The following is a 26,385-nucleotide window of genomic DNA, read 5'->3' as shown; positions in this document are numbered from 1 at the left end:
GGGAGTGGAGTTCCCGTTGTGGCGCAGCGGTAATGATTCCGACTTGTATTCACGAGGACGCAGGTTCAATCCCTGGCCTCGCTCAGTGGGTTAAGGATCTGGCATTGCCATGAGCTGTGGGGTAGGTCGCAGAGGCGGCTCGGATCTGGCGAGGCTGTGGTTGTGGTGTAGGCTGGCGGCTGCAGCTCCGATTCAACCCCTGGCCTGGGAACCTCCATATGCCGCAGGTGCGGCCCTAAAAAAGACAAGTAATAAAAATAATAAAAAAACAGAAAGTGTGGGGAGAGGGCGTGGGGCCTGCTAGCTCCTGTCTTAACAAGACAGGAATCCTGCACTGAGGTCTCTATGTGCTGAGACAGCCACGTGGGAAAGGCCTGGACCCGCTGAAGGGCGGATGCGGCTCCCTCGGGTGGGGGTGGGGTGACCACTGACGCGCGTTTCCTGGGAGGCCTCTGTCCCCGGGAGCCTTTCCAGAGGATGAGACGGACTCTTGGGGCTTGCACGTGACTCACTTTCTGCCTGGAACCCTCCAGCAGGCTTCAGGCTGCTCCGCAGTGAGCGTCTTCTGACAGATTTTCAGATGCTCGCAGAACAAGCTTCTCAATGTGGCTTTGATTTCTGCTAATTTCTGCTTCAATGTCTATAACGTCTATGACGTGAGGAACCGCCACGTCCTCTGGAAGGAACCGCAGAAAACCACACAGCCGCCTCAGGCCGGGCCTGCGGGGTGACGGCTGCCCTGCCGTGTCCCCCCTGCCCCCCGGGCTGCACAGGTGTTCAGGGAGGTTGACAGCAGCACCTTCAGGAAATTGCAAGCACACCTGTGCCCTCAGCATCGTGCAACGCTGGGAACAGAGAAAAGCCCGGTTAAGGCTGCCTTGAATGCGGAGCACCACGCGGTGGCTCTGACCACGGCCCTGGGGAAGATCTGAGCCCGTCACTGCTGTCAGAGCCCACGTGCCACGTCACCAGATTTGGTGTGGCATGACCAGAGGCAGAGAGAAGCACAGCCAGGAGGGGTCCCCAGACCCAAGGGGAGGCACTGGACTCCACTCGCGTCGGTCAGCTGGTGTCTCTCGGGACTTTCTTAGAAGCAAGGTCAATAACAGACCCCAGATTCCAAAAATCTTATTGGAATAAGAATTAGGGAAAATCAGCCTGAACCATGAGAAAAGTATGTGGCTTCCTTTCCTCCTTTCTGGCCATGTCCGTGGCATGTGGAAATTCCTGAGGCAGGTATCGAACCCACGTTACAGCAGCAACCCAAGCTGCTGTGGTGACAATGCTGGATGCTTAACTCACAGTTCCACAGTGGGAACCCCTCTGGCTTTCTCACCAGGACTTTATGCCCGTGACTGTGACTGCAGGGATAAATCGATGAGCTGCAAACGCAGGTTTGCGAGGCGAGCATCAAGCGCAGGCCGTGGTGGGCACCAGCCCCGCCCCACGCCAGCTGTGTGTCCTTGGGTCAGCTACCCAACCTCTCTGAGTCCAGGAGCAGGACCTGAGGCACAGGACAGCGATGAGGGCTGTTCATGCCCGGGACCCCCAGGAGGGTCCCCAGCTGGTCCAACGCTCTGTTGCCGTGGCCCCGAGTTTCCATCTTCTTGAAGGAGGCCCGCGTTTTTTTTCGACTGGATCCCACGCACGGCGCAGGCGGCCCTGAGCTCACCCCAGGAGGGACAGAGCAGGGCACAGTGTGGGCCCACAGAGCAGGTGCTGAGTGCTGGTGGTGGCCGTGCTGGGTGGTGGCGAGGGCAGAGCCTGGCTGGGCAGAGGGCGTTCCTCTTTGTCAGCTGCACGGGATTATTTTGGCTCCAGTGCATCTCGTCGTCCATGAAGGGTGACTCTTCCCTAGTTGAGCAGCGTGACCTGGAGGCGTGACCTGCCCTCTCTTTGAGCTGGAGAAGGAGCCTCACTTGGGGCCACGGAGCATGAGTCCCACAGGCCCTCTCCTCTGGGGAGATGGATGGGCCTGTGGGTGTCCCCGCCGCTGCCTGAGTGCACGTCTGCCTGGCCCACAAGCAGCTCCCATGATGGCGAAGCCTGCGTGGACAAGGACGCAAGCCACCCAGGCCTCTGAGCACGTGTGGTCAAGGGGGCATTTTAACAGGAGGACACGCTTCGGTTTTAAAATAAGGAATGTGTGAAGCCTGGTAGGTGGAGTTAGGCCTGGCCTGAGCCTCCCACCCCTTCCTGCCCACAGATGCCCTCTGCCTCCTGGGTGGTCCTGGGGGCAGGGACCCAGGGTCCAGAGCCCGAGACGGCCAGGCAGGGCTGGGGGGAGACAGGACTGTGCCCAGGGACGTCTCCTGGCGGGCTGTGGGACTCCTGGGGGAGCCAGGAAAAGACCCCATATCAGTCCCTGGGGAACCGCAGGACCGGGGGCTCGACCCGAGGTCAGCCTGGATTCCCCACATGGGCCCTAAATCCAGCAAGTGTGCCCTTGCAGAGACACGGGGAGAAAGCGGACGTGGGCAGAAGGCCACGTGAGGACAAAGGCCGAGGCTGGAGCTGTGCGGCCTCGAGCCCAGGGGTGCCTGGGCCCCCCGGCTGGGGGAGGCAGGCAGGGTCACCAGGGTCTTTTGAGGGAGCACGCCTGTCGCCACCATGGCTTTGGACTTCTTTGGCTCTTTCGCTGGGACTGTGAGGGTCTCTGCTGTTTAGGCTGCCGGGGCCTGGCGGTTCTTTGCCTGTGACCCTGAGAAACAAGCACAGGGTCCTACCAGTGCGACGATTCTGCTCACAGGCCAGTCTCCGTGTGGCAGCCGTACACCCGCCAACCGCGAGCTGGGCTTTCCTACCTGGAGGGTGGACGGAGACGGTCCAGGTCGTGTCAGGGACCAAGGACCAGGGTGCAGAGTCACCCCCACAAAAGGGGCGCCAGAAGGGCAGCAACGGCGGAGAAGGGTCCTCTGCCCACAAACCGGGATGTAACCTGCCATCCCACGGCAAGGCGACCCTTCCAGGCTGGTAAGAGCCGATGCCACTATTTCTGGCGCTTTTCCGAGTGTGGCCGGACCTGACCCTACGCTGTGAAAGGGCCCGCCTCCCGAGGACCGAAACTCAAGTTCATCAGCAGACAACCAGCCTCAAGAGAGGGACAGCGGCCACCGCGCTGGCTTCCGGCGGTCTGGACCGTGGGGCGGGGCCTCGGAGGGCCGTGGCTCCACCCTTCCTGCCTGGCGCAGGTGTGCCAGGAGCCGGCCCCCTGCTCGCCAGGTCTGGCCGGACTTCCCCTGACTCCGGTCCTGGACCGTTTCGGCTTCGGAGGCCTGGCGCCCACCTCCCAGCGCAATTCTACCCTTGGCAGAATCACCAGGTCCACCTCGCAGCCCCTGCACAGGTTCGGAAAAATGGACTAACAGGGTCGCCATTTGGCTAATACGATGATTGGAACATAACACTGAGTGGAGTTTTTCATTGTTTCCTGCACATTGTTAACAGCGGCTTCAGCAGCGCTGGGGGCTGTGTGGGTCCGAGAAGGTGCAGCCAGCTTCAACCTGAAGAGTCAGGGTCATGAGGAGCTGGCCACAGGGCGATCTCACGTTTCCCTGTTCTTCCAACGCCACGAGTTTGCATTTGCCTGGTCTCTGGAGTATGGGACTTTTCAGGGCAATGATAATTGGAAGCCCATCTTCACCCGGTGTTGAGCAGAAGTAGCAACCAGAGGAGTTGAGAGGAAGGCACTGGGACCCAGGACCACGGTGGGGATAGGGGCTCAGCCTGCCTGCCCCTGGCTCCCCAGGTATCCTCCGGGCTGGCGGTCTGTTGGACAGCAGCACCTCAGCTTCCTCTGCTGCCTTTGCCGGGCTCCCTGGCCTGAACGGCATCCCAGGTTAGATCAGAAGCTGCTGCAGGTGCTTGTGACTCAGAGACCTGAGAGCAGAGCAGAGCCTGGGCTTGGGACGTGGGGTCCCTGCAGGCGGGGTGGAGCACAGAGCCTGAATGTATGTTTGGGGGGTTAATTCTGCATCTGGGAGAGTGGGGGTCTGCAGCTAGATGGGCCGTAGAGGTATGCGTGTCTGTGTGTGTGTGTGTGTGTGTGTGTGTGTAAAGTCTGGGGGCTTTGCAGCCAGGAGACGAGCTCAGATCCTTGGCCAGCTCCGGGTCAGGGCAGTGGAGCTGTAAGTGACCTAAAGACCACCCTTTTCCCGGAAGCCGGGCAACCTGAGAGTGCAGGGGCGGCCGGTGGGGAGGGTACAGGAAGCGAGGAGGAGCCGGGGGAAAGAGCCCTTGGGAACTGCACCCTTCACACAGGTAACCTGCAGAGGCACACGTCGTCCTTGGGAAGATGGCAGGCCTCCAGCTGGTGCGGGGGACCCAGATGGGGACGCAGCTCCCGCTTGCGCCCCGGAAGGAGGCGCGGCTGCACAGCCTCCGGTGCCCGGCACGGATTCTCTTCCCCGACACCGGCCAACCCCACCCGGGCGCTCGCCTCACGATCCTGCTGTTCCCCAAACTCTCACGGATCGGCCCCACTCCGTCCCACCCTGCGCCCCCTCCGTGGGGTCTGAGCCTCGCCACCGCGGACCCCCGCGTTGGCCCGAGCATCTCTGTGAAGAGGCCAGCACCTGGCCGCCCCACTCAGGCCTGTTCGCAGACCCATCCGTCCTCCCGTGTCCACGGTCCGGGAGGGCATGCTGGGGCCGCATAGGCACTGCCCCCCCCCCCCCGCGGAGCTGTGTGGCCCGGAGGGCACGAGCCGACCCGCCTTGTAAGGCAGACGCTGCGCTCAAACGACCTCGGCGAGCAGGCGTCCCGAGAGGGGGGGCGGGGGCGGAGCCGCCGAGAGCGCTAGGGGCGGGCCTGGGCTGGGGGCCGTGAGAGCCAGTGAGGACCGGTCAGTGGAGCCGGGGGTGGGGGCCCGAGGGGGCTCCTCCAATGAGAGCGCGGGGGGGTAGGGCGTGGGGAAAGACGTGCGTGGAAGGGGGAGCCGGGGGCGGGCCAGTGGGGCGGGCCGGCGGGTCTAGGGGCGGGCCGGAGGGCGGGGGCGGGGGCGGGGCCGGAGCCGGGGGGCGGCGCCGCGAGAGCAGGCCGGGGGCCCGGTCGCGCGCGGGAGAGTCGCGGAGGCGCCGCCGCTGCAGTCGCCGCTTCGCCGAGGTAAGTGGCCGCGGGCCGCTCCGTCCTGAGGCGCGGTGCACAGGGCCCCCTGCTTCTCCGGCCACCTGCGCCCGCAAGCCGGGCACACCACTCATTCCCCGCGCCGGCCCGCGCCCCTTTCCCGAGGCTCCGCGCGTCCGTGCGCCGGGCGCCCTGGGGCTGCCAGCTATCCGCGCGGAGCTCGGAATCCTGCAGCCGCGTCGGGGCGTGGGTCTGGGGACGCGCTGGGAGCGAGCTGAGACAGCGCGCGATGCAAAGGGCAGATGTATAATTGGGCCCTAAATAAGGCGCTTTGGTCTTTCTTTGCGTCCGTGCTTAAGGCGACAGAGGACTGCCCTTCCAGCCCCTTCCCTCTCCGTGTCCAGCTGTAGGAACACGTTCACACGCCCAGGCCTGGCGTGTCGGCTGCAGGCGAGACGGCGGGAAACGCGGGCTTAGAGGGTCTGAAATGAAGCCATTGTCATAGAGCACGGATTTTAGGAGATCCAGGGCCACGGAGGGCCATTTGTATCCACGGGCCCAGAATGCGCGTGATCATTTGGCGAGGGCTCCGGCGCCATTGCCGGTGCAGGTGAGAGTGTCAGGCCTACAGTTTGCAAATCCAGAAGCTTCCCCCCGAGGGGTGTTATGTTTTCTTATCGCATGTGGGCACGGAACCGGCAATCAAGATAAAGAGGTTGGCTGCCAATTTATTTTTTTCCACACACCTAACCCCGCCTTCGAAGGAGGATCTAGAGAAACCCTTTATTCTGCGGTTTCAGTTATGTAAATGAAGCCTTGAAATGGGTGGGAAGTGAACCCATTCGGCTACCCTGCCTGTGACTGCTGTTTTGATAGGCGTTTGGGGTTCTCTGAAGATGAGACACCTTTTAGGATAAGCTGGCTATGCTGTCATCCATCCGTGTGTTTATTGGCTGATTCTGCTGACATTTATGGGCTACGTGCATGGTCCCTGGGGGAGGCGGACGAAAGGACCTAGCTCCCACGGCCCCCACTGCTGCCTCCAGGACTCCCCACGGCCAGTCTCAGGCACGTGAACTGGGGGGGGGGGTGGCGCTCCCCAGAGCCTAGACCAGCCCCTGACGCCTAGGAGGGGTCAGTAAACCCTGACCTGAACTACAGGGCACTGGGACGGCATCCGGACGGAGCGGTGGGGCTGGGGAGGGGAAGCTTGGAACAGGCAGGAAATGGGGGGCAGCAGTGAGACAGACGCCTTGCAGTGCCTTTAGCTGGGCTCCCGTCTCTGGTACCAGCCCCTGTTCCCAGCACAGGGCTGGGATGGCAGGGCTCTGTGATGACTGATGGGGGGAGGGGTGTGGTGAATTTCCTGGGAGCGGCTGCAAAGTGCAGGCCACACAAGAGTTGCGTGTTTTCCTGGGGAAAGGGTCTGTAGAGCTTTCATGATTTCCAGAAGGATCTAGACTCAGAAAGGGACCATCATTTAAACACTGCAGTAAAAATTCTTCTCTGTCTTTTCCGAATGATGAAGTGACGGATATTAGAGGAAGCTGTGTTGGGTTTATTCTTATTTCCTAGGTGTTGTTTGGCTGATCTTTGTGAATCCTTTGAAGTTGCAATACATAAACTGTTTTTACTAGATCCAAGGTTATAGATGCTCATTGTGGGAAATGTGCAAATCACAGGAGAATTTCATGTAGAGAATTAAAATCACTTATCACTGATTGAGGTTTAGGAGAAACGTTTGAGCAGCCAAACTGTCCTCCGAGGCAGTGTCCACGTGGCCTCCCTGGTGGGCAGTGAGCCGCTCCCTGCAGGAGAGGCTGAGAATTAAAAGCTTCCTCGGGGAGAGGCTGTGCTGACTTAGCGCCAGGCCTATTTATAGCTGGTGATGTTGCTGGTGAGGCTGGAGGAGCATGTAGAAGATGCCATCTGGGGATACAGGGGCCACCAGGGACGGGGCCCTGCTGCACCTTGAAGTATCAGGTCCTCTTTGGGCCGTGAGGTTCATGCCCTGAGCCCAGCCTGGCGCCGTCCAGAAACCACGCCAGCTGAGGGTGCCGGGCACTGTGCCCAGTCCACCTGAGCCCACAAACCCCGGACCAGGCAGACGCTGGGCTTTGGCAGGAGAATCAACACACACCCACCGCCCACCCCTTCAGCAGCAGGTGTTCACTGGGCGGGAAGGCTCGGGGCTGCCTCGGTGGGGCCCAGCTGCGTCTGGGGCTCAGACGTGGTTCCAGCCCCCGTGGGAGCTCGTTCCCCGCTTGTAGCCCTCCTGGTGGGGAGGTAACCAGGGCGACAGCACCCTCGGAAACCCCAGACCGGGCATCCCAGCTCAGCAGCGCCTCCTCAGGAAGAAATGGCCTTGCTGCCCCCTGCCCCCCGGGGTCTCGGGGAGGGGGCCGGTTCTGTGACCTGCAGCCCCGAGGGGCAGCTTCCCACAAGGACGAGGCACGCCCCACGTCTGCTCCCTGATGGGGAGGCGGCCTGTCTTCAGGCTCCCGATTTCCCCTTCACCGTGGCGGCAGAGAGACCCAGGTGTAACCCAGGGTCTGAATGTGTGACGGCTCGCCCTTCTTTGGTGAGACAGTGTGGAAAGGTTTTCGCGGGGTGTAAGGACATGGGGGTGGGGGGGCAGGGCGGGTGAGCTCACGGGTGGGGGCGGGGGTGGGCGTGTTCACACCCGCTCCGCCTTTTCTTGGTGACATCTGTGAGCCGGAGGGACTGGCTCTGCCTTTCCTCCAGCCTTTTCTTGCCCCCTTGCCTCCTGCTACTGCTGCCAGTGCCCCCATGTCCCCACCGTGTCCCCAGCCCGCCCGTCTCTGTCCCACTTTGGGCTACAGTTCCCGAATCTCAGCCTGTGGCCCCGTTAAGCCTGCACGGCCTCTGCCCTGGGCACTTCTCGCTCCAGTGGGAGCATCCTGAAAGCCAGCATCCCCTAGCCCTCTGGGCGACCCCGTTCAGGCCTCACCCGCCCCACTGCCTCGTGTCGCCGGCCTCTGGGTGTAAGTGGGCCGTGGGCCTGGAGCCTGTGAGGGGCCGGCTGGGAACCCCGCTCTCTTTGTGGTAAGGGGGTTCACCTCCCACCCGCCGAGCTGTGCTGGGTGCTCCACGGCCTGAGGTCCCTGCCCCAGCTTGCCCCTTCTCCCCAGGGCGTCAGCACTGAGGTCACGGCTGCCTCCTCTGTCCTCGGGGGAGGGGCTCCGCCTGCAGGGTGGTTTCGCCACTTAAGCCTGTTCCCCAGAACTGGCTTGGTGTTTGACCTCCGTGCCTCTCAAGTCCCCGAGCAGGGCTCTTCTGTGTGGGTGCGGCCGTCCGTCTGAGCCCCTGACCGGCTGCCGCGTTCCATCCCGTGAACCGCTACCATCCACCCATCTGTCGTCGGGTCCTGGGCCTTGGGGTCGTTTCCTGCCCTGGGGGCCCCGTGTGCAGGTGTTCTGTTGCGTAGAGACCACGAGAGCAGGTGCCAGGTGCTGGGCCGTCTGGCGGGCAGCGCCTTGCTTGGCGGGCAGCTCTCCGGAGGCCGGGCGCCAGCGCTTGCATTTTGGGGCTTGGGCAGCAAGCCCATGGGTTGCGGGGCGTCCGGATGTGCTGAGGCCTCGTCCAGCCCTTCTCATCTCTGCGGAGCTGCCCTTTCTTGCTGATCGGCGGGTTCTTCACAGGTGCTGGAGTGTGGGTCCCGTGCACCCCGCGGCCGCCGTCTCACTCCCTTAGCGGTGCCCTTGGACAAGCAGAAGGGCTTCGCTTTCATTGGCTGCGTTTAAGAAACTTGTCCTTCGGGGACCGTGGTTTTCGAGTCCTTTCCCACCCCGAGGGCGGCAGTGCCTTCCGGAGACTTCGTGACGGTGCCTCTCCTGCTGCATCTGTACCCGAGTGAGCCCTCGTTTCTTCTGTGCGGCTGGCCCGTCAAGCCTCCCCTTTTGCAGCAAAGGTTTTCGTCCCCGCTTCTCCCGCCGGCCACCCTCGTCGCGTGTGGGTGGGCGGACTGGGGGCTCTCTTGCGCCTGGTGGTTTGTTCTCTGCCCTTGCACCAGGACCACACAGCACACTCTCTTCCTTTCCAGGGTTTTCCATCAGGTCGTGGAACCCCTGGGCAAAACCTCTGCTTGGTCTGCCTTTCAGGCCGCTCGTTTATCTGCGCGCCTTTTGCATTCAGCTTTTGTCTCCACACCCAGGCATTCCGCACGGCTGGGATTTCTGTCTGGGTTAAACTAACACCGCGGATGACTTTGGGGGTGACGGATCCCTCTGTCCGTGCAGAACCCCTCTGGGTTCGCTGTCCCCCTGCCCCTGCAGCACAGCTTCCTAGTTGCGTCAGTTGTCTTGCACGCCGTTTGCTACATTTGTCTTCGGTGAATGGTATTTCCTCAGGACGTTTTCAATGTTGTACTTCTCCACACCTTTTCTGTATTTTTTAACGCACCTTTTGTGTATTTTGCTGTTGCATGGAAATCAAACAGATTTTTGTGTGTTAATTGTGTATCCAGAAGCCTTGCTGACCTCATCGATTCTAATAATGTTCCTGGGATCCCTTTGGGTTTTGTGTATATACCCGCCCATAGAAGCTACAAATAATGAGTTTTATTTCTTCCTTCCCACGGTGACATCATCTGTTTCCTTTCCTCCTCGTCCCACCGACACACTGAGAACGAACAGCAGCCCGAGGTCTTCTCTTACACTGGGTTTGAAAAGAAGAGTTTTCAGCGTTTCATTACGAAGTGTGATGATTTTTGTAGGTTTTTAGTAAAATGAAGGAGTTTATTTCTTTTTCTAACTTGCCAAGAATTTTTAAGGTGAATGAGTGCTGAACTCCAGCAGGCGTTTGCCTGCACTTATTAGGATGATAATGTAATTTTGATTCTCCCTTCTGGTTCATGATGTATTATGCTGATTTAAGTTAACGTTAAACCAACCTTGTGCTCCTGACATAAACCCAGTTGGATTGTAAGGTCTTGATCCTTTTTTACCAATGACTGGGGTTTTGGGTTAGGGTTTTGTTCGTAAGTGAGGCCGACATAAATTTTTCTTTTCCCGTAATGCCCTCATCGGATTTTGGTACCAGGATTATTTTAGCCGAGATGCGTCGGGGCTGGGGTGGTTCATCTTTGCTCTTCTCTGGAAGAATCAGTGAAAGGTTGCCGTTATCTCCTCTTTCAGTCGAGGGTAGAATCTGCTGGCAGAGGCGTCCAGGCCTGGAGTTTTCTTTGCGAGAAGAGTTTTCAATGCAGAGTCGAGTCCTCAATAAGTATAAGAATTCATCATGGTTACAAGAATGATTATAACCATATTTATTTCTTCTTGTTATCGTTTGGCAAAATGGCTTTTGTTTTGTCTTTAGGAATGTTGCCTGTTTCATTTATCAAACACATTGGTCTGAAACTGTGCATCATATGCTCTCATCGTACCTCCGCTTGTCGCTGTCTGCGGCACCGTGGGTGTCCTCACCCTCCCTTCCAGACGTGGCCATGTCCACCTTCCTCTTGGCCGATGGGCCCGAGTTCACCGACTTTCTTGGTTTCTCGCGCGTTAACTCTGGATGCCGCTGCTCCTCTGTGGTGCAGATTTGTTCTCTATCTTCAATGCTTTTATTTTCTCGTCACTCTTTCTAACGGCCGAGGCTTTTCTCTCACCTCCTAGATGGCAGCTCACCGCACTCACTTTCCTGCGTGGACACAATGCACACACACATTTTCAGCGCATCTCGGTGTCCCCTCCTGGGTGTTTCCTGCCCCCTGTGAACCCCAGCTCTGAGCGCTGGATTTCAGTTACTGCGCTTTGGGGGCTAGAATTTCTAAGGTGCTCTCTTTTCAGAGCTGCTGCTTGCAGTCTTACAGCTGGAACCCGTCATCTTTTTTCTTCTTTGCACACGGCCCACACTGCCCATTTCGTCTTTGCACACGACACACACAGTTACTTTCACCTCAGTGTCTGGTCAAGCTCCAGTCACTGGAGCCTCTGGTGGGTCTGTTTCTTGTTGCTTCGGGACGTTCTTGGCATCTTTTCCGCGTCTTGGGCCTGGTGGGTTTTTGTCACGGGTAGACACCGGGGTTGAGGTGTTCATGGACATGGTTGTCTCCTCCTCCGGAGCGTGTGCGTGCGCCTCTGGCATCTGGGCACCAGCCAGGTCCCCTGACTCCACATCAGGGCTTGCGAGGAGCCTCCCTCCCAGGCGTCCAGCAGCCCCGCTCACCCTTGAGCCAGCGCGGGCCGGCCTGTCCAGGGCTCTCTCCCCAGCCGGGGGCACTGGGGCTTTCGGCTCCCCTGGGTGGTGGGCCGGCCTCCACCACGAGGAGGGGGAGCTGCCTGTGCAGCTGGTTCTGACCGGGGCTGGATGGCAAACCACTTCCTGAGACCTTCAGTCACTCCTGAGACCGAACAGGTCAAAGCTGCCTCAGTGGGACGTCTCTGGGCTCTGCCGCTGGACCCTCTCCCCTCTCCGGCTGCTTTGGGACAGGAGAGGCTTTGAAGCCTGAAGGTGTGACACTGTCCCCTTATCTGCCGGCCAGACAGACCTGTCTGGGGCAGCGGTGCACGGCTGTTGCCTGCAGTCCCCTCGGCCTCGTCCTGCTCCTGTGGGCAGCCTCCCAGCCCCAGGCTGGCAGGGACACACGGCCGGCCGGCCAGCAGCCCCCAGGTCCGAGGGGGCGGCTCCTGCAGTGACGTTGCTGCAGGACAGCGCAGGGTGCAGCATGTCCACGGCCCTCCGGGGGGTGGGGGGCACCTCAGGAAGACGCCTGGAGGAATCTCGTGGGACCTGGGGCAGGGGACCGTGTGGCTGTGATTGTGGCTCTCAGGCTGCTCAGAGGTCAGCTGGCCTCAGCCTGTCCCACTGGGGCCTCTGCAGGGCCCTGGAGAGGCGCGGCTGAGACGGCCCAGGCGCTCGGAGAGGCCTCTTTGTGCCGCCTGCGAGGCCCCGCTGCCTGGACGATGGCCATTCACGTGGAGTGTCGGGCAGCCGTGGAGTGGTGGCCGTGTTATGACAAACGTGAACAATGGCCAAAGGGCTGCCTTGTGCTCAAGTGGACTCTGGACTAAAGAGCTGAGGCTGCAGGGAGGGGCTGCCCCGAGGGTCCGCGGCTTTGGGACGCCTTCGAGCCCCTCCGGCTGTGCCCTCAGCAGGGCAGCGCCAGGGACGAGGCCAGAGGGAGGGGAGCCGAGCGGGGGGCATCGTGCCCCTCGGCTTTGGGCCGCTTGGTCTTTTGAATTTCCTGTCCCACCTGGGCCTCGCCTTGGCTGCGAGGGTCCAGCGTGAGCACCCAAAGGGCCCGCCTGGGGGGCGGGGGGGGGGGCGCCCTGGCCCAGCTGACCAGGCGCCCAGCCTCCTCTGCGGCTCTGGAGCAGTCGTGCTGGGGGCTTACTGGGGGCCCTCGCGTGGTCCCCGACCCCCACCCTCAGCGTCGGTCCTGTGACCAGGCTCTAAGGGCTCCCGGGAGGCCGGCTGCCCTGGGGGCCTGGGAGGGCGTCCCCCACCCCCCGCTCTCTTCTGTGCTTTGCCCGGGGTCCCTGGGCTCCCCTGGAGCATCCCTCAGCGTGTGGCGAGTCGCCCTCCCCAGCCAGGCCTCCCTCACGGCCCAGGTCAGGGGGCATCAGCCGCCCGCTTGCTCCCAGCCAGCCCTGCCCCCATCATGCGTGCCGTCCAGGTCCTCGCAGGGCCCGCTTTGCAGATGCTCAGGACTCCGTTTCCAGGGCCTGTGCAGTTTCTTACACAAAAGCAGGGTCTTGGCTGGACCCTGGGCCTTGGGCTCACGTCCGTGGTCCAGCAGTGGCCTGGGCGCTGGGGCTCCCAGGCCTGGTGGAGGCGCTGCTCCAGGACATGGCTTGGTGTAAAGATCTGGGGGCTGCGGGGCCATCCCCACCCCAAGAAGCCTGCTGAGGGTTCGCAGCTCCCAAGGTCTCCTTCTGGCGCATCCCCCCCACCCAGACTCCTCGGGGCCCTTTCCCACCTGCAGGGCCCAATTCCCAGCCGGGCGCCACCAGGAGGAGGCGATTGGCGAGGAGAACCCCTGCCGAAGTCTGCAGAAACCTCCCCGCTGCCCCCTCACCCGGGGTCCCAGACCCGGACCCCTCGATCCCCCACTGCCTGGCTCCTCAATGCAGAGGCTCCCAGGGTGTCTGCGTCACCTCAGTTGCCAGGAGGTCAGGGCCTGGGGTGACACCGCAGAGTGCCTGGCCTCTTCCAGTCTGTGGGATCCAGGCACGTGGTGGCTTATGGGCTGTGACCTGAGCTCCCTGTGCTGCCAGACTGGCCATGCCCCCTTAAGGACTCTGGAGGCGGAGCCTGAGGCCTGAACAGCCCTCCCACTCCCTGCAGGGTCCACGGTCCAAGCGTTTGCGAGCAGGGCCTGCGGGGAGAGGCTGGTCGGGCCCAGCGCTTCCCAGAGGGGTCCCGGGAGGGAGGGGCCAGGGAGGGTCTCACACAGCCCCCGGGAGGCACGGGAGCACGCCACGTGGTGGGGCTGGCACGGATGGTCCCTGCCCAGGCCCCGGCCCCCCGACATCCATGTCCTGCTAGACCCGTGCCGCCCCCACCCCGGTGCTCGCACGGCTTGACCACGGTCCCCTTCAGGAGGCTAGGCCAGCCTGGCGTCCGTGGCACCTGGCCCGGATGGGCACTGTGTCCGGAACGTCCCATGGCTGCAAGCAGAGGCTGGAGGGAGGCGGAAGGGACCTTGGGTCTGGAAGGGACCTGGATCCCAGGGGCAAGGTCCTCGGTCCCGCTGGCCTGGAGGTGCCTACAGGTGGGGTCTGGACTATGGGCAGGGTGAGGGGGCCGGACGGGGCCGCCGGAGGCAAGGAGCTGAGACCTGGCTTGGGGGAGCCAGGGAGTGGCAGTGCCTTCACACCTGTGGAAGCGGAACCCACTCCAGCTTTACTCTCAGGGCAGACCTGCCTTCTGCTCCAGGAAGGGCAACCGGGAAGGCAGAGCTGCTGTGGCCTTTAAAACACCTCCCGGCCCTGCCCACAGGCCCCCGGGCCCTGTTACAGGCACGTCGCTGTGCGAATTCCCGGCCCTCCTGGGACAGCCATGTGGAGCTGTGACTGAGGCCTGAAGGGATCTTGTGCTGTGTCACCTCTCTCGTAGGTTTTGCTTCAGGCAGTCAAGTCTCAAGGATGTTGCTAGAGGCAGTCACTCTGGAAGTAAAGGTGCCTTTTGGGGCATGGACAGCCCTGGAGGGGGTGGGGGGCTAGGGGACCACGTGGTAGGGGCACTGCCCCAGGAGCCCAGTGGACGCTTTACTTTGGGGTGGCTCTGGTCAGTCTGTTGTTCCACCTGGGAGCCTGCCCTGCCCTTTCCACCTGCTCCTGAAAATGCGGCCGTCCCCACACCCGCTGTGGGCCTTCAGTGCCCTCCTCCGGAGCTTCGGCGGGGCTGGCCAGCGATGCTCACACAGTCCCTTCACCCCACCTGTCACCCCTGCCCTCCCCCTCGCCCCACACCCAGGACCAGCCACCGACTACTGACATTGAAGGAGCAGGGGCAGGGCCTGCTGGGCATCAGTCAGCCGAGTGCCCAGCCGGCCAGACCGGTACCTGGGCACATGCCTTAGAGAGCTTCCCATTAGCATGTGAGGACTCGGTCCTTCCGTTATTTACTTATTTATCTTTTTAGGGCCGTACCCGTGGCACATGGAGGTTCCCAGGCTAGGGGTCTAATTAGAGCAACAGCTGCCTGCCTACACCACAGCCACAGCAACTCGGGATCCGCGCTGCGTCTGCGACCTACACCTCAGCTCACAGCAACACCGGATCCTCGACCCACTGAGCGAGGCCAGGGATCGAACCCACAACCTCATGGTTCCTGGTCGGATTCATTTCCGCTGCGCCATGACGGGAACTCCCCTTCTGTTATTTTTGTTAAGTCATTTTCAAGCTATCTTACTGCGATAACGCTTGTTCACAGTGAAACAGGATGGAGAGCTTGTTCGGTGTCTCGTAGCTGCCAGCTCCTCTGAGCGTGGGTCCAAGCTGATTCCCACGGGAAACCCAGTGCCCCTCCCGGAGACAGGGTCCGGCACAGTCACCGGGGGGAGGAAGGCCCTGGGCAGCTGAGCCCAGGCCTGACTTTGCAGAGACCCCGGCGGCTCTCGCACACTCCAAATTCCATGTCCTTTCCAGGCGCCCCCAGCCTTCCCACCGCCTGTGGGCTCTCGGGTCCCCCTGCCCCCCCCCCCAGGGTCAGTTGTGTCCGAGGACCACGGACGGCTGGGCAGCCGTTCCTCCCAGCGCCAGGGCTGCAGGCTCCTGGGGACCTCACGGCCCGTAGGGAGCTGGGCTCTTGGCTCCTGAGGGCTGGTCGGCCTCCGTTTCTCCCCGGGACACGTCTGAGACCTGACTCTGCTGTCGCCGTCCTTTGTTCTCTCGCCTACTCAGCACCTGTTTCCAAGCAGGAGGCCAGCCTCCCGAGGGGAACTGTTGCCTTTCAGTCCTTCTGACTTTGCTGTTTACTGCGGAGGCTGCTGGCCAAGCTTGTGAGAACCACGTGTGGGGTGCGTGATGGAGGCCGGCGGTGTCCTGAGCCGGTGGCGGTCCTGTGGTCCCCGATAGCCCCTTCTCCTTCCTTCTTCCTTCTCGGGCCCCAATGCGCAGGTTCTCAGGGGACCCATGCTGCCCCCGTCCACCTCTGCCCAGAGTGCAGGCTTCGTCCACACTGTGGCATTTTGCAGCAGGCCAGACAGATCACCCGCCACACGCAGGAGCCCGGGTGCCGGGTCCGCTGGACCCTCCCAGGCCCTCGCGGTCAGACGGCACCTGCAGGGAGCATGCCGGAGAGAGCGCAGGAGGAGGCCGCTCGCACCCTGCGGTGCAGCCGATCCTGGGGCCTCTGCTTCTCCAGCTTGCAGCCCTGGACCCAGATGGGAGGCCCAGCCTAGTCTGAAGGTCCCAGACGGCTTCCCTCCAGCCCGGGCACGTTCACACCAGCCTGCAGACCCTTCCAGCAAGTTCTCAGCCGCGTCCTGGTCACCGGTGCTGAGGCCAGTCCCACCGCAGCTCCTGATTTGGAGAAACGGTGTCGGGATAACAGCCGGTGCTGCCTCCTTGGGGACCACCCTGGGAGAGTCTCCTGGCCCTCGGGACCTGGGGACGCCTGGCAGTTCTGAGGTGGCTCCTTGGCCGCTCCCGCCCGCCCCAAGCACGCTGGGGCCCTGGCCTTGCGCGCCAGCCACTGGTCCTCCTGGACGGGAGGGGCGGCCGGGATGCGGGGCCCTCGGCCGTGCCAACGTTCAGTCCAGCCTGAGCCGCATCGCCTTTTCTGAGTATTTGAGGAAGTTGTGGATTCCGAGTTCAACAGGAGCCCCGGGTCGCCGCTTCCTCTGCGCTAGCTCAGTTTTGAGGGTTTTCAGTGAGTTGCAGCCGTGCCCAAGGTTGTGCGTGTGACACTGACCAAGCAGCCGGACTGTGCTCGTGTCTGTCCTGCGTCTCCGCCCCCACCCGCCATGGACCCCTGCCGTGGTTCTCAGTGAGGCCGCTGCTCCTCCAGGGGTGGGGGTCCTGGGTCCCACCCCGGCCATCAGCCGCGACTCTCGGGGGGTACCGGTCCTCAGCCCTGGGCTCCCCAAACCTGTGGCAGCCAGACGGCTTCCTGTCTCCTCAGCACGGTGGGGACCCCGGGCCCAGCATCGGGGTCGGGCTGAGCTGACGCGCGGCCCCGCCCTGGGCCCGAGCGCAGCCTGCTCGGCCCCTGCACAGGCCGGGCCTCCCTGTCCCACCGAACTCTGCTCGGCCCCCTGCTCGGCAGGCCAAGCCCTGAGGTGGGGGCAGTGGCATGGCTGGTTCCAGGTCCCCCTGGGACAGGGTCACCCCAGGGACGCCCTGAAGCCTGTCACACAGGGGAGTCCCCAGAGCCGGAGGGCCCAGGGAGGAGGCCCTGCGCCCCGGGCGGCTGGCCTCATGCTTCCCGCATTGCTGACCGTCCAGGGACTCGGCAGCCGGGGGCCCTAGTGCTGGAGGGCCCATGCGGTGTCCAGCACCGGAGGGGCGACCCCGTCCCGCCATCCCACCGATGCTCCTGGTAGTGGCTCCTGCCCGTGGGCAGCGGGAGGGCCCCGGCTGCTGCCTGCATAAGCAGGTGACCCCTTTCCCTCTTCCCCAGCAGATGGCTGACAGCAGGCCCAAGCCTGCCAAGCCCGCCAACAGGACGCCCCCCAAGTCCCCGGGGGACCCCACGAAGGACAAGGCATCCAAGAGGCTGTCTCTGGAGTCGGAGGGCGCCAGCGAGGGGGCAGCGGCCGGGGGCCCGGAGCTCAGCGCCCTGGAGGAGGCCTTCCGGAGGTTTGCTGTGCACGGGGACACCAGGGCCACCGGGAAGGAGATGCACGGCAAGAACTGGTCCAAGCTGTGCCGGGACTGCCAGGTGATCGACGGCAGGAACGTGACCGTCACCGACGTGGACATCGTCTTCAGCAAGATCAAGTAGGTGCGCGGGGCCTCGCGCTCGGTGCCCCCTCCCCGGGCTGGGCTCCGCGTCCTCGCGGGCGGCGAGGGGGCTCCATCTCCTGGCGCCGGCCGCTCTCGGAAGAAGGTGCCTGGAGGTGGAACTTGGAGGTGGCCGAGCGGGGCCCGGGAACCCAGGCTGGGGACACTGCTGCCGGCCGCTCGCGGGGCTTTCGGGGACTCAGGTGACAGAGCCCTGGCCCACAGCAGGCTGGCTCAGAGGCAGAGTCTGAGAGGCGGGTGTCTGTGCGGGGCTGGATGCCTGGCCCTCCTCTGCGGCTGCCCTCAGCGCCGGGAGGTGTTTGTGTGAGAGGAAGAGGGACAAAGGGACAAGGACAGTGTGTGCCTGGGGCTCACCGCGCGCACACCCTCCCCCAGACGCCGGGGAGCAGGTCCAGGCATGGATCACCCGCCCTTCTGCCCTCCACACCCTAGGACCACACCCGAGAAAGGCCGCAGCGTCTCTGAGGCCCGTGCACACGGGTGCACACGCACGCACACACGCAGAACTCGAGCCTGCACTCTCTTGGCCACGGCTCACACAGGGGGCGGGTGCTCTGGGTGGGCCCCGGGGACCCCGTGTGCAGGAGACACGGGCAGCGGAGGGACCCGCTCCGGAAGGCAGGGCGTCAGCTGCTGCAACTTTAGGGGTGGAGGCCTGGCCCCAGGCTCCGAGGCTCAGTGGGCTCCCAGCTGAGCCCTGCCTCAGCTCCCTGTGGGGGATGCGGTCCGGGGAGGGGTCCTGGTCAAGGCCAGCCCGTGGCGGCTTCCTCTCTGCCCTCCTGGAGCCTGGATGCACCGTGGGGTCCCTGCGACCTGTGTCCCCACTAGGAGAGGCCTGTTCTGAGGGAGGGCCCAGCCCCCCAGGCGTGCTGGGCCGGGGGCCAGGGCCTCACGGTCACACCCCCATCCTGCAGGCAGTGCTGCGGGCGAGGTCCTGGGGGGCCAGGTCCACGGGGACCGGCACCTCCTGGGTTGCCGGGTCGTCGGCCGCGGATGCTCCGGGTGGAAGCTGCGGCAGGAGGGCTTCGGCTCGTGGGAGCCCGGGCAGAGCCACCGGGGCTGCCGAGAGCCCAGGGCTGTTTCTGTTTGGGGCGGTTGCCATGGCCGCGCAGCCTTGCTGCCAGCCCATATCTGCAGCCTTTGTTTGGGCCCCATCGTCATGGCAGCGCTTGTTTGTTTTGATGTTACTATGTGTTAAGTTTTAAACAAACTTCTTGCAGGCTCGACCCTGGGCCTTGATTGAAGACCTCTGACTCCAGGACCAGGATTTCTGGGGCCGCAGCACCAACTCCTCAGGACTCCAGTCCAATGAGCAGGAGTGGTCACCCTGGCAGCCCCATTTGGGGGTCGTGGGTGGTGACGGTGGCCCCTTCCATCCTGCCCGGGTAGACAGAGGCGGGCAGGGCCTCTCCTGGCCTTTCCAGGCCCCTGTGTGTCTGCTTCTGGGCGCTGCGTGTAGCAGGGTGTTTCTGTGACCTTGGAGCCGGCCGCATCTGGGCCGCAGGTTAGGACGGGGCCACATGGGCCATGGCATGGAGTTGGGATCCTCTGTGCAGACCCACCTGGCTGCCACGGCCACGTAGAGGCGCCCAGGAAAGGGGAGTGTGTGCGTGGAGGGGGCACAGGTGCCGTGGGCAAGAGCCCCGTGTGCTGTGACTGGGGGGGGCAGTGGGCAAAACCAGTGGGCTGCCACTCAGCCTGCGGAGTGCAGGGCGGTGACTTCTTGGTGCTTGGTGTCTGGCTTGCCCTCCTTCCATCCAGGCGGGTGGGCGAGGCTTTCCCTCTGGGATGTAGGAGTCGCATGGTGGCCTCCCTGGGGCCCTCTCCTGGCTGCCCGAGGCTGTGCAGGGCATCCAGTGGCTTCTGCTCTGGCCTCTGTGGGGCCCGCCTGGCATGCCTGCTGTGCCTGCAGAGCACCCAGGCCTGGGGGAGGTGGGTAGTGGGCAGGAAGTGGGCCCATTCCGCCCATGCTGGCTCCCCGTCCTGTTGGTGTGGGCGTTGGATGCCGGTGACGTGGGTCTTCTGAGAGGATGATTTTCCCCGGACACCCAGCACGAGCTTCAGTGACCTCTGGGGCACCCCCAAAGCCCATCCCCTCAGCCCCAGGGCCCAGCCCCTCAGCCTGCATTAGGCTTAGGCCAAATCGGGAGGAAGGCAGGACGCTCCTTTCTGCTGTGGGAGTAGCTGCATGTCGGGGTCGCAGCTGCTCGGGCAGCCAGTCTGTCCGCAGACCGAGGTGTGCGGAGCCTCCTCCAGCTCAGGTCCAGCAGCGTTGTCCCTGGGCCCAGGGTTGGGGGCGGCCAGTGGAGGGGGCACCTGGGCAAAAGCAAGGGGCTGGTGTTGGCAGCTCCCTCCAGACAGGGCTCCCCTGCAGCCCCCGCTCCCTGCTGCCCCAGGGGCTGATGGGAATATCCCAGAGGCTCCCTCCTCTGGCCCCTGTCTGTGCCTTACGTTCCCCCCACCCCATGTTCACTCCTGCTCTCTGGACGGGGAGCCTGGGAGTCAGTGCTCATCACCTTCCCAAATGTGCTGATCCGGGGGGCCTGGCTCCAAAGTCCAGGGCTTGTGCGTTGGCCCGGGAGGCACAGCCAGCTGTCCTCGGAGGCTGTGCCGGCCCCCACGCAGACCTCAGGGAGCCCTGCTCCCAGGTGACCTTCGGAGGGGCTGAGCCCAGCTCCCTCCCTGCCCTGAGCTGGGCCTGAGCGGGCAGCTCACGGGGCCTCGTGTGTGAACAGTGACCCTGTTACAGCTGGCCCAGCTTCCAGCAGAACAATAGCCTTCTCAACGGGGCGCTGGCTGGCCCGGCGCTGAGCCGGGCGAAGAGGGGGTTTGGTGCGGGAACACCCTCCAGCCCTGCAGAGTCCGGAGAACAGGCTCGCCCTGTGTCCAGGGCGCTGACGAGAGGGCTCAAGTGTCTGGGAAGAGCCTGGCTGTCATTCGAGACCTCGCCAGCAGGCCTCGGGGGCCCCGGGGAGAGCTCCCCGCCCGGACTGGGCTTCCAGACCCTGCCTGGCGGCTGCGGCACAAACAAGCAGAGACACCCAGCCCGGCCAGGTGGAGCCGGGGCTCAGGGCCCCGGGCCTGTTGGTCCACTCGATCTGAATGTGGCTTCTGACGGAGGCCCTGTGGGCCGTCCCCCACCCCCAGACCGACTGAGTCACCCTGGTGGCGCCTGGTACCGTGGTGCCCAGGGCGGGCTGCATGCCCCAGTGGCCGGTCACCGGGCTGGCAGTCAGGCCTAGCGTCCGTGAATAGAGACAGGAGCGCCTTTGACGAGCCGGGACAAACAAGCAAGCCCCACGGCTGTCGAGGGTCAGGCACCAGCAGGGCTGGCGGGGTCCCCACCCACGGTGAAGCCTGCACTGCTGCCCGGGGTGGCCCGCCCAGCCGGCACGTGGCCTTGGAGGCGCGGAGGCCACCGCCAGCCCCGGCGGGTGGGATGAGGGCACCCCGAGGCTGTCCTCCCTGCTGGCGGGTGGGGGCGGTCACCGCATCCCGCGGCCTCGGACTCCGGTGTCAAGTGTCTGGGGCCTGCGTGGGCTGAGCACGGACGGAGGCGTCTAGGGCCTCACCGCCAGGCTGTGCAGGGTTTGGTGACAGGACAGTGCTGCGGACGACGACGGGCACTCAGCCCCCACCTCTCCGGGGTTGTGTGGGGTGGCCTTTGGAAGAAACGCCAAACTGCCCTCCAGGCCGATGCCTCCGGGCCGCTGCTGCACGGTCCTCTGACCCACTTCGGTTCCGCGTCCCAGCGGGGGCCAGGGCCTGTCGCGTCCAGCCTCACTTCCCCGGGGACCGAGGACGGGGGTGCCCAGTTTGCGTCCATGGGTCTTTGACAGCATCCGGTTCTAGCGCTCGGCCCGGCTCCCACCCCGGGCTGCTCTTGCTGTTGAGACGGGAGCCTTCGTTGCACGTGTTTCAGACCCAGGTCCTTTGTCAGGTTCTTCTCCAGCCTACGGCGTGTCTTGTACGTCTCGTTATAGTATCTTTTGAGAGTACAGTTCTAGAAATTTTGGTCAAGTCTAGTTCTTCTGTTTCCTTTACGGACTGTTTCTTTGGTGTCGTGTCTAAGAAACCTTTGGCCTAACCCAAGGGCACAGAGATTCTAGTCTTGGCTGCTCTCCCATTAGTTGGATGGACTGGGGTCTGCAGGGAATACGGGCTGTGGTCCAGCAGGGGTTAACTCTGTCTATGGCGCAGGCACAGACCAAGCCCTTTGCTCATTGCATGTGGGTCACCGTTGCTGTGGCTCCACTCGCTGAAAGATGGCTCCTTGTCCCTCACGCGTGGCCCTCTTCCGACTCCGTCCTGCTGCCGCTGTCCCCACCCTCCCCCTGGCGTGGCTCTGCAGCAGGTGTAGACGCTGGCGCCCCCCCCCCACGCCCCTCACTCCCAAGCTGCCCGCTGCCGTTGGTCCCCTCTGGCTGCTCCCGGCTGCTCGGGAGCCCTGGGCTCCCACAGGCAGTCTTTCTGCAGCGGCTCGGACCCAGGGTCCCTGGAGAGCCTCCCCCACTGTCACTGTGAGACACGGAGAACCTCACGGAGTGGATTCGCTGGGGATGATCCAAAGTGGCGAAGCTTTTTCAGTTCACACTCTTAGAGGGGAAAAGCGAGTTTAGAGCCCTTTGCAATTGAGAGATGACCTACCGGGGTTCTGGGCAGCCGGGGGACGCGTCCAGGTGAGGAGCTGCTCCCGTGGCGGCTCTGCCAGGCCCCGGCCGCGTTCGGGTGAGGGTGGCGGGGTCCTGGGGAGGCGGTCCCCCAATCCTGTCCCCGAGCGGTGACTGTACCCCCACTCACTGGCGACGCCTGCGCAAGCCCTGGCCACGGGCAGGACTGCGGCTGTCTCCGTTCAGGGGGACCCAGCGTGCTCCTCACCCTTGGAGGACACACACTCGCCCCTCTAGAGCCAGACGAGGCTGTGTTCTGATGGCCGGTCGCTCATAAAGAATGTGCCTCCTTTAAGCTTTATTCCGAGACAGTTGGTATTTGCTGCCGCTGCCTATGGCAACCGATGGTGAGGCATAAAGGCCGCGGAGCGGGGCGGGGGTGGGGGGGGCATGTTGGGTTTCCATGGCCGGCAGGCTCTCTCTGGGCTGCGGGAGGGGCGGGTGGGGGCCCCTGATGTCACCGAGTCCCCGGAGGGGACCAGGGTCCTCAGAGCTCGCAGGATCCTGGGAGGGGTGGGGGCGGGGCACGTGGCTGGGTGCCCAGGTCCCAGCCCAGGGGCTGCACTGAGCCTCCTCGCAGGCGCCCCCTGAGCCCCTCTCCCTGCAGGGGGAAGTCGTGCAGGACCATCACGTTCGAGCAGTTCAAGGAGGCGCTGGAGGAGCTCGCCAAGAAGAGGTTCAAGGACAAGAGCAGCGAGGAGGCCGTCCGAGAGGTGCACAGGCTCATCGAGGGCAAGGCGCCCATCATCTCGGGGGTGACGGTGAGTGCGGTGGGCGGGCCCCGTCCCTGGCGGGGTCCTCGGCGGCCCTCGCCCGGGGGCTCACTCACCTCCCGTGTCCCTGCTGTCTTGCAGAAAGCCATCTCCTCGCCCACCGTGTCGCGGCTCACGGACACCACCAAGTTCACGGGCTCCCACAAGGAGCGCTTCGACCCGTCGGGCAGAGGCAAGGGCAGGGCGGGCCGCGTGGACCTGGTGGACGAGTCGGGCTACGTGCCAGGCTACAAGCACGCGGGCACCTACGACCAGAAGGTGCAGGGGGGCAAGTAGCCACAGGCCCCCCCGCCCACCCCGCACACTTCGTTACATTCCTGTGCTCTCCAGCCGACCTCAATGCGCGCCCGGCGGTGCGGGGGGCGCCCGGCCCCCCTCCTGCCCGGCCTGCTGCTTCCCTCCACCCCAGCTTTGGCCCCAGACTCGCCTCTTCTAACACCCCTGCCCCGTGCCTGAGGGGACACGCGGCCCTTCCCAGCGTCCCCGGGACCAGACCACACCCGCCACCTGGTTTGTGGGCAGAGGGGGCTTTTCAAAGGAGCTGGCGGGACGGACCCTGCGGGGCCCACGCACTCAACGGCGGCACCAGTAAGCTGGGGGAAGCCGCACGGGACCCCGTGGGGTCGGAGGGCACATGCTCGTACACCCATGCACGCAACTCTCTGGCCAGGTCTGTGCCAAGGACAGACGCCGGGCCTGGGCGGCTGTGCAAAGGGGAGAAGCCTCCTCAGTCGACCAAAGTGACTGGAAGTGTGTCAGGTGACAAGATTTTAAAGTGGGAACTGAGGGCGGCTCGTCTCCTTTTGCTTCAGAGAGAAGGAGAAACAGTGGGTGATGTCAGGCCTCAGAGCGGCTCAGGGAAGACGCAGACACCCCGTCTCTGCGACCCTGCCCCCGGCGCCCTGGGCTCTCGTGGGGCAGGTGGATGTGCTGGACTCAACCCCCGCCACCCCGTGCAAGACGAGGCAGCATCTAGGGGTGTGGGTTTCCGTGAGGCTGGAGGCCAGGCCTCTTGCTGCTGTCACAGTGGCCCTGTGGCAACATGTCCCTCTGCCGGGCACCTGACCCACTGGGTGTCGGTCCTGGCAGAGGCCCAGGGCAGCCGCTGGGGACTGCTTCCCAGGAGCCCGACCACCCTGCTGTGGTCTGTCCTGTGTCCAGGGTGGTGGGCTGCCAGGGGTCCCCTTCCTGGACACACAACCTGGCACCCTGGTCACTGGTGGGCTTGGGAGGCCCCCCACCTGCCTGCCCAGAGGGGCTCAGGCCAGCACTCCCAGCAAACTAGCCTCCTGACACGGGCCTCCGTCTGCCCCAGCCCCCGGATCCAGGATGGTGGCGGCCTCTGCGGGCAGCTTTGTCCTGAGACCCTGGGACTTCACTGCAGTGACAGGAACACCCAGGACACGATGGGAGCAAGGTATCCAGAGTCACCCCGAGGATATGGACCCCTGCGGCCTGGAACGTTTCTGACTTAGGGATCCTGAGCTGCATGGCCAGGAAACGGCTGCCCCCCCTGCCCCGCCCCCCACCAGGCAAGAGTAACACGGGGAAGTGGGTCTGAGGACCACAAGTGTAGGGTGTTCCCGGGCAAGTGACAAGCCGAGCACACAGAGAAAGCCTATGCCCTATGTCCCAGGGCTGCCAGGTCCCCACGGTCTCGGCACAGGGCTCCTCCTTGGGAGGACGCAGCAGAACGCTGGAGTCCAGCCCTGGCCCAAGGACAGGGGGGCCCCACACCGTGCCCGGTGGGGCAGGGGTCGCCGCCTCTGCCCTTCCAGCCTGTCCCGGGGGCGGGAGCCCGTGGGGTTGGGGTCTGAGCCAAAGAACCAGGCAAGCACACCCTGCGGCCGCTTCCTCACACGGTGCCCGGCTAAGCCCCAGGCCAGCCCACCCACCACCCATGCAGGTTCGCGGCTGGTCAGCCCTCCGCCAGGGGTGCAAAGGTAGGTCGAGGGCCCTGGGGCCACGGCCGGGCACCCGGCGGGGGGGGGGGGCGCTCGCAGCCCCGCCCCCGCGTGGAGCCCAGTCCACAGCCGCGGCCCCCCGGGCTCTGACGTCCAGCACACAGGCAGGTGTGTGTCTTTGCCGCATGTTTCTGTCCAACGCCCATTTGCTTCTACTAACCACGGTTAACCAGGAATTAACCGTCTATCTGTGAATGAAGGAGACTGCACAGCAGGCACACCAGGGAGCAGGGACACGCGGTCGGGGCGCCAGGAGAGCGTTTGAGAGCGCCCATCCCAGCAGAGTATCTATTTATTTCTATTTAATGCCCTAGGAAAGCACTAGGCAGGGCCCAGCTCACCGCAATGGAAGTTCAGATGATATAAGATGCAGAAAGAGATCTATATTTATACTGGAGTATTTTTCCATCTTGAACATCCTCAGTCTTAAGGTTTGAGGCAGGTGAAAACCCCCGAGAAGCAGGCGGGGCTCCGGTGGCATCACTTCCGGTCTGTGCTGCTCCGAGGCCACGTCCCGGTGGCCGAGAGCTCGGCTAGGCTGAGGGGTCCCCCGAAGCACCAAGTGGGCAGAGGCTCACGTGCCCAAAGCCTGGGCCTGCTCGGTCACTAGCTGTCACGAGCGAGGTCTAAATGGCACACAGCCTCACCGTGTACTTGGCATTGGCTGTGGCTGGTTGTGCAGCTACGTCGGTGTGGGGGTGGGGGGCGAAGTCTCAGATGCCAGGGCCACGCAACCTACACCGGTCACCGCCCGCCCTCCACAGCGAAGGCTCCCTTCCTCTGGCAGAGCCCCCGCACAAGCTGGCACACCTGGTCCTGCAGGGCACGCAGGTGGGGACACAGCTGTCACCTGTTCCACAGGGCCCAGGCTGCCGGCTCAGCTGTACCGTGAGGTCCGTCCCCACGAGGCTCATCCCCTTAGCGCGCTGGCCCTGCGCAGCTTCCCTCCCCACTTACTACTGATGCGCCGTGAAAGCCCAAGGCTCAGGGCACGGCCTGTGCCCCAGCACCCGAGAGCGGGTGGCGGTGGCCCCGGGCAGCGCCAGCCGGTGGTGGCCGCCCTGCCCTTTGAGATGCTTTCGTTGACTCTCTCTTCCTCAAACCAAGCCAAACAAAGGAAACGCACACGACTCAGACTTGAAAGGGATCATATGCTACTAGTTTGTACTAAGTTTTTTCAGGAGAGGGGAATAAATGTATATATATATGCAATCTATTTTTGCACTGTTTTCTTACTGTCAGGGAGTGGTGGGACAAGCAGCGTCCATGTCATGGGCGCTCTGGCTCAGAGCCACACTCGCCAGGAACTCTGGGGGCACCTGTGGAGCCGAGGCGCAGTGCCGCCTGGTGGAGCCACCGTCCAGGCCTGCTTGCAAACCTGCAGTCCGCCTCCTGTCTGTCTGCATGCCCCTTGCGCCTTCCCTGTTGTTAACACTGTGTCAGACTGGCCAAGCGACAAATAAAGGTGTTCCGTCATGGG

The 26,385-nt window shown here is 63.6% G+C and overlaps 1 protein-coding gene across 8 annotated transcripts; it reads left to right on the top strand.

Moving 5' to 3' along the window:
- The first annotated feature begins 5,033 nt into the window (after positions 1-5,033).
- TPPP (tubulin polymerization promoting protein) lies at positions 5,034-26,385 on the top strand. 8 transcript variants are annotated; one of them, XM_047786925.1, is made up of 7 exons: positions 5,034-5,103; positions 17,158-17,474; positions 22,776-22,929; positions 23,023-23,199; positions 23,612-23,700; positions 24,257-24,358; positions 26,148-26,385. In XM_047786925.1, exons 2-7 carry the CDS (start codon positions 17,158-17,160, stop codon positions 26,335-26,337), a joined length of 1,029 nt encoding a protein of 342 aa, XP_047642881.1. In that variant the 5' UTR covers positions 5,034-5,103; the 3' UTR covers positions 26,338-26,385. The 8 variants fall into 8 exon arrangements, 7 of the variants coding, with proteins under 7 accessions (XP_047642881.1, XP_047643734.1, XP_047644507.1 ...); XM_047787778.1 differs by having other exon boundaries at positions 17,155-17,474; XM_047788551.1 differs by lacking the exon at positions 5,034-5,103 and adding an exon at positions 5,496-5,674.

The sequence above is a fragment of the Phacochoerus africanus genome, chromosome 1 (genome assembly GCF_016906955.1).
Source record: "Phacochoerus africanus isolate WHEZ1 chromosome 1, ROS_Pafr_v1, whole genome shotgun sequence".
Taxonomy (NCBI): Eukaryota; Metazoa; Chordata; class Mammalia; order Artiodactyla; family Suidae; genus Phacochoerus; species Phacochoerus africanus.
The sequence above is the reverse complement of the archived record's forward strand: the minus strand, read 5'-3'. Positions and strand labels throughout refer to the sequence as shown.